We start from the raw sequence: 11,577 nt of genomic DNA on the forward strand, positions 1-11,577 counted from the left end.
TTTTAAAAGTTAACTTGGCATCCATTCTATTCGTCTTCATTCATCTCTGAGGCAAGTGGTTAAAGAAAACCCAATCTGTGTATTTAAATTGTGGAACTGTGTTGATACATCTCTTGTTCTTTAGCTGGCAGATACCCTGCTCATTATGTTCCATAACGTAGGTGAGTAGGGAGGTTAATTATTTAAACTGCTGTGGTGAATGCCATGGGTAGCAGGGTGGAGATGTGTCCCTACCAAACAAGGTGTAAGGCGCTCCTTCCCTCAACTTGTCTGCAGGTCACCCTTGGGCAAGCTGTAGCAGCTGGTGCACATCACAAGTCCTAGTTATATGACCACTGATGCCAGTCGGACAATCTCTGAAGGGTATTGATAATATTGGGGTCATCCATCTTGTAAAGTCACTGCCTGGAAGAAGATGATGGCAAACCACTTCTGTAGAAAAGCTTGCCAACAATAATCATGGTCATGGAAAGACCATGATCACGCACGTCATATGACATGGAATGTTACGAATTAACAAAATGGTGAATCTCATAAAATTGCCAACGGGACAACATCTTTCCTGTGTGTAGGCAGAAGAGATGAGTTTAGTTGGTCATTTGATTACTAATTAGTTTGGTTCGGCACAACATTGTGGACTGAAGGGCCTGTTCTTGTGCTGTACTATACCTTCTCTATGTTCTCTGCTCTAAGTCTAGCCACATACGCGGAAGGACTGTACTTTGGGGTGATTCTGCATTTACAGAAGGTGAATGGTAGAGAGCAGCAAATCCAGCACTGGGTTTCCTTGCTGCAATTTGTCGCACCATTCACAACCCTTTACGTCAGTGGCACAGCAGCGGGAACTACAAGCAGTTTCAAACACCTGGGAATACGCATCTTCCACAAACTCTCATGGTCCCAGAACACATACTACTCAATCAGGAAAGCTCACCAACACCTCTTCTTTCTGAGGAGACTGAAGGCAGCCTTTGCACGTCTGCCCTTGCGTCATTCTACAGATGTGCAGTAGAGAGCATCCTGACAAGCTACATCACTGCATGGTACGGATTCTACACTGCAGTGTCCAGGAAGGCTCTGCTACGGTAGTCAAAACTGACCGTCGTATCATCAGCACCAGCCTACGAGCCATCAAGGTCATGTGTACAGTGTGACGATATCCTGAGTTATTCATTATGGACTGTGCTTTTAAAAAGAGAGAGAGAGAGAGAGAGAGCGAGAGTAGCTGTACAGCACAAACAACTTGTTACTGAGAGAGATGGGTGAAGACTGCTCACAGTTTGTTTAGGATTTTTGCAAGGACACTGCCAGCTTCTGAGTTCCTACAGAGAGAGAAGGGAGGAGCTACTTGATGGACAGCTGGTGTTCAGCTCAACAGTATTTAAACCAGCGTAATTGCTTGTTTTGGAGGACACGCAGACGCATTAAGGTGTGGTGAAGTTACCATTGTCCTGTTCAGGAGCCCATGAGTGTGGGACTGAGGATCGATCGTGAGGGATCGATCTGTGATTATTAGTGCGTGAAAGAGCGACCCTGTGGAGTCTACCAGAGTGTTTAACCTTTGCCTGGGTTGGTAGACTATCACTTGAAGACGGTGCTCTTAAGTTGGTCAAGTTTGGCTAACTTGGAAGTTTCGGAGGACAACGGGAAGAATCAACCGCATTGGCTACTTGGACAGCTACGACACCTCTCTCTCTCCATCACTACTCAACTCAATACCACGAGCTGAACTGATTTCATTTACCCATCATCATAAGACTGTATCCATTTAACCCCTAGGCTTGAAGAAGCTTGGTTTTTATATTTCCACACTTATATATGCATGAACTTTGCTAATCTGTTTGATATATCTGAATTTATATTACTGTATTGCATAGTTACTAATAAATAGCGTTAGTTAACAGCAATACCAGACTCCAAGGTGTCTTCCATTTCTGCTGGTTCTTTAACCGGTTATGGGGTACGTAACAGCAGGAATGTGCTGGAAAAAGGCTAGTGAAATTTTGAAGGATCCCACCCACCCTGCTCATGGATTGTTTGTCCCATTCCCATCTTTGAGGAAGCTACATAGCATCCACGCCAGGACCACCAGACTCAAAAACAGTTTCTTTCCCCAAGCAGTAAAGCTGCTTCCACTCACTAACCCACCCCTACTCACACCTAACCACCACTGTTTTGTCATTTATATCAGTCCCCTTATGTACAGTCACCTGTAGGTGGTGTCACTTTATGAACATACAATCAATCTATGTATGTAAGCTCTCTGATGACATTAAACAGTCTTGATTCCTGACTTAACAAATTTTTCATTCATTGTGATTTCAGACGGTAGATGCGAAGAAACTGGAGAAAGCTGAAGCCAGGCTGAAAGCAAAGCAGGAGAAGAGGACCGAGAAGAGTTCACAGAAGTCAGCAAGCCCCTTGTAAGTATCGAGCACGTTCATCTGTATGATTTGAGTGGCACTTGGTCATTAGAGATAACATGATAGATTGATCTGCTTGTGATGTAGCTGCAGGGTGTCCAGTACTGGGTGCTCAATGTTGATTGTTCATTGTGTCCGACAGTGATAGGCCACCGGTGCGGGAGAGATTTTAAAGTGGAAAAGTCATTGCACTTGGACAGTTCCACTCTCCGGACCTCACCCAGGTCCAGTGATACTAGTAGTCATCACAAACTGGTGTCTTTGTTGGTTGCTCTGATGACCATGGCATCTTCTGTGCTTACAATGCCCTTCGCCCTCCATGAAGTATTGCAGAATTGTTGATCTCAGCATTCCAGTCTGCCGGAACTCACTCCACATGCTAAGACAGGCATGTCCCTGTCTTACTGGTTTATAGGCACGCCAACTGCCATCACATGGTTAGTCCACCTGTCGAACTGGTGTACTGGGGTGTAGCTACTGTCACATGTAAACAGTTACTTGGAGCCATTGGTGAGAGCTGAGTGTCAGGCTAACAGGTCTATAGTTTCCTTTCTGCTGCCTCTCACCCTTCTTAAATAGTGGAGTAACATCTGCAATTTTCCAGTCATCCGGTACAATGCCAGAATCTATCGATTCTTGAAAGATCATCGTTAATGCCTCCGCAATCTCTCCAGCTACTTCCTTCAGAACCCGAGGGTGCAGTCCATCAGGTCTGGGAGATTTATCCACCCTCAGACCATTAAGCTTCCTGAGCATCTTCTCAGTCGTAATTTTCACTACACAAGCATCACCTCCCTGATACTCTTGAATGTCCGGTATACTGCATATGTGTTCCACTGTGAAGACTGATGCAAAATACACATTCAGTTCCTCTGCCAGCATGGTTTCCTGAAAGGAAAATCCTGCCTGACAAACCTACTGCAATTCTTTGAGGAATTACAAGCAGGGTAGACAAAGGAGATGCAGTAGGCATGGTGTACTTGGATTTTCAGAAGGCCTTTAACAAGGTGCCACACATGAGGCTGCTTAGCAAGATAAGAGCCCATGAAATTACAGGGAAGTTACCAGCGTGGGTGGAGCATTGGCTGGTCGGCAGAAAATAGATAGTGGGAATAAAGGGATCCTATTCTGGCTGGCTGCCGGTTACCAGTGGAGTTCCACGGGGGTCGGTGTTGGGACCACTGCTTTTTACTACGTATGTCAATGACTTGGACTACGGTATTAGTGGATTTTTGGTGAAATTTGATGATGATGCAAAGATAGGTGGAGGAGCAGTTAGTGTTGAGGAAACAGAGAGCCTGCAGAGAGACCTGTATAGTTTAGGGGAATGGGCAAAGAAGTGGCCAGTGAAATACAAACATTCAATGTGGGAAAGTGTATGGTCATGCACTTTGGTGGAAGAGACTATTATTTAGATGGGTAGAGAATTCAAAATGCAGAGATACAAAGGGACTTGCGAGTTCTTGTGCAAGATACCTAAAGGTTAACCTCCAGGCTGAGTCAGTTGTGAAGAAGGCGAATGCAATGTTGGCATTCATTTCTAGAGGTATAGAATATAAGAGCAGGGATATGATGTTGAGGCTCTCTAAGGCACTCGTAAGACCACACTTGGAGAATTGTGTACAGTTTTGGGCTCCGTATTTTAGAAAGGATATACTGACATTGGAGAGGCTTCAGAGAAGATTCACGAGAATGATTCCAGGAATGAAAAGGTTACGTCTGGAAGCTCTTGGGCTGTATTCCCTGGAGTTCAGGAGAATGAGCGGGGGGATCTTACAGAAACATTCAGAATGTTAAAAGGCCTGAACAGATTAGATGTGGCAAAGTTATTTCCCATGGTAGGGGATTCTAGGACAAAAGGGCACTCTGCCATCTCTGCATCTCTCATTACAGTATCTCCAGCATTATTTTGTATTGGCCCTATAACTATCCTCGACTCTCCTTTACCCTTTATATACTTAAAAGAGCTTCCATCATCCAAATCATTGACTTGTAGAATAAGAAGAATCAGCCCCAATGCAGACTCCTGTGGAACACCATTACTCACCAGCAGCCAGTCAAAAAAAGACTCTTTGTTCCCCACAAGAATCTTTTTTGTAGGACCATGGGCTTGGAGCTTTTAAGCAGCCTCATGTATGGCACCTTGCCAGAGACCTGCTGAAAATCGAAGTACACAACATCAATCGATCCTCCTTTATTTATCCTGCTTGTTACTTCTTCAAAGAATACCAACAGATTTGTGAGGCAAGATTTTCCCTTGAGGAAACAATCCTGACTGTGGCCTATTTTACATGTGCCTTAAAGTATCCTGGGACCTCATCCTTAATAATTGACTCCAACATCTTACCAACTACTGAGGTCTCACTAACTAGCCTATAGTTTCTTTTCTTCTGTTTCTCTCACTTCTTGAAGAGTGGAGTGACATTTGCAATTTTCTAGTCTTCCAGAACCATCCCAGAATCTAGTGATTTTTGAAAGATCACTACAAATGCCTCCACGATTTCTTCCGCTACCTGTTTCAGAACTCTGGTGCTTACACCATCTGGTCCAGGTGACTTAGCTAACTTAAGTCATCTGCTGCCACGATGAGTCCAATCTCTGGTTGGAGTAGCAACACCTCATATTCCGTCTGGATAACATCCAACCTGACGGTTTCTCCAACTTCCACTAATTTCTCTTGCCTTCATTTTTGTTGCATTCCCCATTCTGGCTTCCCTCTCACCCCTCTCTTACCTGCCCATTACCTCTGTCTGGTTCCCCTCCTCTCTTTTCTCTCATGGCCCACTGTCCTATCAGATTCCTTTTTCTTTAGATTTTTACATCCTCCACCAATCTCCCAGCTTCTCACTTCATTCCACCACCACCACCCCCATCTCCCACCCACCCATCTTCCACCTCATCTGGTTTCACCTATCATCTTCCAGCGTGCACTCCTCCATTTGCTCCCACCTTCTCATTCTGGCTTCTTCCCCTTGACTTTCCAGTCCTGACGGAGGGTGGTGGCCTGAAACATGGAATGTTTATTCCTCTCCATAATTGCTGCTTGACCTCCAGCATTATGGGAGAAAGGGAAGTGAGAGGGGCACCGGGGGTAGGTGATAGGCAGGTGAAGTGGAAAGGAAAGAGGGGAGCCAGAGTGGGGGAAATGAAGGGAGGGGAAAAATCAGATTCTAAACAGCATGTAACGAATTCTAACTCACCCCAGTCCTCCTATTGTAGGACAGTGTGCTGCAGGTGAATAGTGCTTTGTGAGGAATGGAAAGCTGACTAAGAATTACCTTCTGTTTGTGCTCATTCACCGGTCCAGGGATAATATTGGCACAGCTTTATGTGCAGTGCTTTTTAAAATATTTCTCTCAAAAAATAAGCCTCATCAGCTCTTTGGCTCCTGTGAGCAAGCATTCTGTCTCTTTGAAGTTACCCAGCATGTCCCAGTATTGCACTTTGTTTTTCCCAGTCTGATCAACTGTTATAGAAAGATGTAGTGGACCATTTTGGCCAAGAGCCCTTAAAATTTTAAAGATTAGCGGCGGTTATTAAAAATCCATCTTCCCCAGAGCATACTGGTGTGATTCTACAGTGCCATCACAGAGAGGATCCTCACCACTACTGTCTGGCTTGTTGCAGAACCCTCTCACATTGTACGAAAACTACAGCAAACCGTCAGGTCAGCAGAAAAGGTCTACTATCATTGCAGGACTTGTATGTATCTAGGACAAAAAATCAGGCAGGAAAGAATCATTGCAGACACTACCGACCCTGCAAACTGCCTTTTCTATAAGTTCCCTTCTTGTAAGTGCTATAGGGCTATTAAAACTAAACTTCATACTATCTTAAAAGTTTCTTGCCATCGACCATTCTAGTTAGCGCCTCCCCACCCACCTCTGTCGATTACACCCGTCACTGGACTGCACTATGAACACTTCACACATTTTTTATATTTGTATTTATGTATTCACATGTTATTCCATATCTGTACTTTATGTTTGATGTAATTCTTTATTTTTTATTATTGTTGAATGTTGTTTTTGTTGCATGCTACACCCTGACCAACACTCCACAGCAAATAACTAATACATGTAAATGTATACAGTGTTGGCACGTGGCCAGGTGGTTAAGGTGTTTGTCTAGTGATTTGAAGGTCACTAGTTCGAGCCTTGGCTGAGACAGCGTGTGTATCCTTGATCAAGACACTTAACCACACATTGCTCTATGATGACACCAGTGCCAAGCTGTATGGGTCCTAATGCCCTTCCCTTGAACAACATCGGTGCGGTGGAGAGGGGAGACTTGCAGCATGGGCAACTGCTGGTCTTCCATACAACCTTGCCCAGGCCTGCGCCCTGGAAACTTTCCAAGGCGCAAATCCATGGTCTCATGAGACTAACGGATGCCTATTATAAAGTGAATAAAGTTGATTGTCCTTTTTTGTCACGTGTCTAGCGAAATGTACGATGAAGTGCATTCTTTGTGTCAAGATTTGCTCAGGCAGCCTGCAAGTGTCATCACAGTTCTGCCACCAATATAGCTGTCCACATCTTTGGAGCTCCTAGCGAAAACTCACAGGGACAGTGTACAAACTCTACAGATAACAGTGAGAATTGATCCTTGTCTTACAGCTAATGCTGTAAAACTGTTACACTAACGCTATGTTACCAGGCCATCCTTTCTGTGTCACAGAGAATGGATCGTCAATCCTCTGAATTTATTAGAGGACAGAAGGGAGCATTTGTAAAAAAAAACGTTTGTAGGGTTAGTTGGGTAAAATGGTAACAAAAATAGATGGAAACAGGAGGGGGAGACTGGGATCTGTTGAATAGAGAAAAGGAAAACAGGAGAATGAGTTGTGAAGAAAAATGTGAATGTAGCAGAACTGGGGTCTGTGACAAGAGGGAAAAGAAATGAATGGGGAGTCATAAAGGTAAAGAGGCATAAGGAAATAATTTCTTGATGAACAAACAGTAAAACAGTGTGGTTTAGGCTAATCTTGCTGATTGTAATTTTGAGTTTAAAGATGACAGAGACCTCGTTGATGCTAAATGAATGATCAGGAGGATAAAATGGAGACCCTTAATGGGAACAATCTTTTCCCTTGGGTAGTGAAATCCAACACAAGGATTATATTTTTAGGGTGAGAGGGATTTAAAAAGGACCCAAAGGCCAACTTCTTCACCCATATGGTGGTGAGTGTGTGGAACGAGCTACTGCAGGAAGTGGTTGAGACAGGTACAGTGGTTTGATTTAAGAAACACTTGGATCTCTACATGAAGGCTTGGAGCTTAGAGTGATATGGGTGGAATGTTGGAATCTGGGTCCAGCTGGGTGTGTGCCCTGTGGTCGGCACATTGGGCTGAAAGGCCTGTAGCTGTTCTGTTTTGCTCTATGACTGTGACAGCATTCACCTTCACTGCCTCTTGTCTGAGCATGAAAGATCAGGTTTATTGAAACTGGGCAGGGATTGTTATTGAAACTGGATATAAGTATGGTTCCAACATCTTAAAATTTGGAATGGAATTTCTCTAAGCTAACTGAAATAGCACAGTTTCCAAGTAACATTTGTGATATAAAGATTTCAAATGTTTTGAGTGCTGAAAGTGGAAGATATTGTTTCATTTTATTTCTCTCTTGGAAGGGTTGTAGAAGTGTGTTTCTGGTTTAAAAGCTGATAAGTAGTGAGTTAACATATAAACTTCAAAACCCCCATGAAGTAGGTTTCTTCGGGACCTGCTGCCTGTGATGCGGTTAGTCCTTTTGCAGATGGAGTTATTGTAAGAAGTTGATGTTTTCTTTTCATATCCTTGTTTTTATATTTTAAGGGTAATATTGTGGGTTATTCATACTGCCAGATTTTTGGGTTATTTCAGGGTAACAAAAGTTTGAAACATTCCCAAGGCACAGTTTCTTTGAAAACGCAAAAAAAAAATGGCAGATGCTGAAAATCTGAAATTACAACAAGTTCAAATTCAATTTATTGTTATCTGACCATACACATGTATACCACCAAATGAAACAATGTTTCTCAGGACCAAGGTGCACAACACAGTACATATAACTCACAGGCAGCACACAGAGTAGTGTTACCACAAATAAATTAACAGATAATGGACACAAGTTTAAAAATTAAAGTATAGCACCGCTGGTGCTTTATGCGTGATGAGACCTGGTCGGTGGCAGGGAGTTCAGTAGTCTTACAGCCTAAGGGAAGAAGTTGCTTTCCATCCTAACCATTCTTGTTTTAATGGTACAGTACCTCCTTCCTGATGGTAGGAGATCAAAGAGATTGTTGGACAGATGGAAGTGATTATTGACAATGCCAAGGGCCCTCCCTGGCAATGCTCCTGATAAATATCTCTAATTTGTGCAAGAGAGACCCTGATGCTCCTCTCAGCAGTCCTTGCAATCTTTTATAGGGACTTGCGGTCAAATTCCTTACAATTCCTGGACCAGTCAGTGATGCAGCTGGTCAGGGCTCTCAATGGTACTCCTATTTATATTAAAAAATGATTAGAATGGCGAGGAGGTGGGAGCCTCATTTGCATCAATCTCCTCAGGAAGTGGAGACGCTGTTGTGCTTGACAAAAATGCTGGAAAAAGCTGGAGTAGCATCTGCCAAATTCAAAATAGTTTATGTTATAGATGAAGATCCTTCAAGTACAGTTCTGAGGAAATGTTTGACCTAAAACATTGATTATATTTTAACCGTTAACCTCTTAACCTTTCCATTTTGCTGTGTTGAATTGTCCTGAGAGAGAAATAAGCTGTCTCTTGCTCACTCGCTCTCTCGCTCTCTGCCTCACATCCTCTCGTGCACGCGCCCTCACTCTCTCTCCTCTCTCTCTCCCTGCTCTCTCTCTCTCTCCCTGCTCTCTCTCTCTCTCCCTGCTCTCTCTCTCTCCCTGCTCTCTCTCTCTCCCTGCTCTCCCTCTCTCCCTGCTCTCTCTCTCTCCCTGCTCTCTCTCTCTCCCTGCTCTCTCTCTCCCTGCTCTCTCTCTCTCTCCCTGCTCTCTCTCTCTCTCCCTGCTCTCTCTCTCTCTCCCTGCTCTCTCTCTCTCTCCCTGCTCTCTCTCTCTCTCCCTGCTCTCTCTCTCCCTGCTCTCTCTCTCCCTGCTCTCTCTCTCCCTGCTCTCTCTCTCTCTCCCTGCTCTCTCTCTCTCCCTGCTCTCTCTCTCTCCCTGCTCTCTCTCTCTCCCTGCTCTCTCTCTCCCTGCTCTCTCTCTCTCTCTCTGCTCTCTCTCTCTCTCCCTGCTCTCTCTCTCTCTCTCCCTGCTCTCTCTCTCTCTCTCTCCCTGCTCTCTCTCTCTCCCTGCTCTATCTCTCTCCCTGCTCTCTCTCTCTCCCTGCTCTCTCTCTCTCCCTGCTCTCTCTCTCTCTCCCTGCTTGCTCTCTCTCTCCCTGCTCGCTCTCTCTCTCCCTGCTCTCTCTCTCTCTCCCTGCTCTCTCTCTCTCTCCCTGCTCGCTCTCTCTCTCTCCCTGCTCTCTCTCTCCCTGCTCTCTCTCTCCCTGCTCTCTCTCTCCCTGCTCTCTCTCTCCCTGCTCTCTCTCTCCCTGCTCTCTCTCTCTCCCTGCTCTCTCTCTCTCCCTGCTCTCTCTCTCTCCCTGCGCTCTCTCTCCCTGCGCTCTCTCTCTCCCTGCGCGCTCTCTCTCCCTGCGCTCTCTCTCTCCCTGCTCTCTCTCTCTCTCCCTGCTCTCTCTCTCTCCCTGCTCTCTCTCTCTCTCCCTGCTCTCTCTCTCTCTCCCTGCTCTCTCTCTCTCCTTGCTCTCTCTCTCCCTGTTCTTTCTCTCTCCTTGCTCTCTCTCTCCCTGTTCTCTCTCTCTCTCTCCCTGTTCTCTCTCTCTCCCTGTTCTCTCTCTCTCCCTGTTCTCTCTCTCCCTGCTCTCTCTCTCTCCCTGCTCTCTCTCTCTCCCTGCTCTCTCTCTCTCCCTGCTCTCTCTCTCTCCCTGCTCTCTCTCTCTCCCTGCTCTCTCTCTCTCCCTGCTCTCTCTCTCTCTCCCTGCTCTCTCTCTCTCTCCCTGCTCGCTCTCTCTCTCCCTGCTCTCTCTCTCTCTCCCTGCTCTCTCTCTCTCTCCCTGCTCTCTCTCTCTCTCTCCCTGCTCGCTCTCTCTCTCTCCCTGCTCTCTCTCTCCCTGCTCTCTCTCTCCCTGCTCTCTCTCTCTCCCTGCTCTCTCTCTCTCCCTGCTCTCTCTCTCTCCCTGCGCTCTCTCTCCCTGCGCTCTCTCTCCCTGCGCTCTCTCTCTCCCTGCGCTCTCTCTCTCCCTGCGCGCTCTCTCTCTCCCTGCTCTCTCTCTCTCTCCCTGCTCTCTCTCTCTCTCTCCCTGCTCTCTCTCTCTCCCTGCTCTCTCTCTCTCCCTGCTCTCTCTCTCTCCTTGCTCTCTCTCTCCCTGTTCTCTCTCTCTCCTTGCTCTCTCTCTCCCTGTTCTCTCTCTCCTCTGCTGTTCTCTCTCTCTCCCTGTCTCTCTCTCCCTGCTCTCTCTCTCTCTCCCTGCTCTCTCTCTCCCTGCTCTCTCTCTCCCTGCTCTCTCTCTCCTCCTGCTCTCTCTCTCTCTCCCTGCTCTCTCTCTCCCTGCGCTCTCTCTCTCCCTGCGCTCTCTCTCTCCCTGCGCTCTCTCTCTCCCTGCGCTCTCTCTCTCCCTGCGCTCTCTCTCTCCCTGCTCTCTCTCTCTCTCCCCTGCTCTCTCTCTCTCTCCCTGCTCTCTCTCTCTCTCTCTCTCCCTGCTCTCTCTCTCTCCCTGCTCTCTCTCTCTCCCTGCTCTCTCTCTCTCCCTGCTCTCTCTCTCCTTGCTCTCTCTCCCTGTTCTCTCTCTCTCCTTGCTCTCTCTCTCCCTGTTCTCTCTCTCTCTCTCCCTGTTCTCTCTCTCTCTCCCTGCTCTCTCTCTCTCCCTGCTCTCTCTCTCTCCCTGCTCTCTCTCTCTCCCTGCTCTCTCTCTCTCCCTGCTCTCTCTCTCCCTGCTCTCTCTCTCCCTGCTCTCTCTCTCCCTGCTCTCTCTCTCCCTGCGCTCTCTCTCCCTGCGCTCTCTCTCCCTGCGCTCTCTCTCCCTGCGCTCTCTCTCTCCCTGCGCTCTCTCTCTCCCTGCGCTCTCTCTCTCCCTGCGCTCTCTCTCTCCCTGCGCTCTCTCTCTCCCTGCGCTCTCTCTCTCCCTGCTCTCTCTCTCTCTC

The 11,577-nt window shown here is 46.6% G+C and overlaps 1 protein-coding gene across 2 annotated transcripts in view; it reads left to right on the forward strand.

The window, feature by feature from the left end:
- Positions 1 to 11,577, forward strand: part of abcf3 (ATP-binding cassette, sub-family F (GCN20), member 3) — a 172,589-nt gene that overhangs the window by 57,139 nt on the left and 103,873 nt on the right. For both annotated transcript variants that reach the window (XM_063045252.1, XM_063045253.1), the window contains exon 5: positions 2,326 to 2,423. In XM_063045252.1, the coding sequence (XP_062901322.1) occupies positions 2,326 to 2,423 (98 nt within the window). The remainder of the gene's footprint in view (positions 1 to 2,325; positions 2,424 to 11,577) is intronic.

The sequence above is a fragment of the Mobula hypostoma genome, chromosome 4 (assembly GCF_963921235.1).
Source record: "Mobula hypostoma chromosome 4, sMobHyp1.1, whole genome shotgun sequence".
NCBI lineage: Eukaryota > Metazoa > Chordata > Chondrichthyes > Myliobatiformes > Myliobatidae > Mobula > Mobula hypostoma.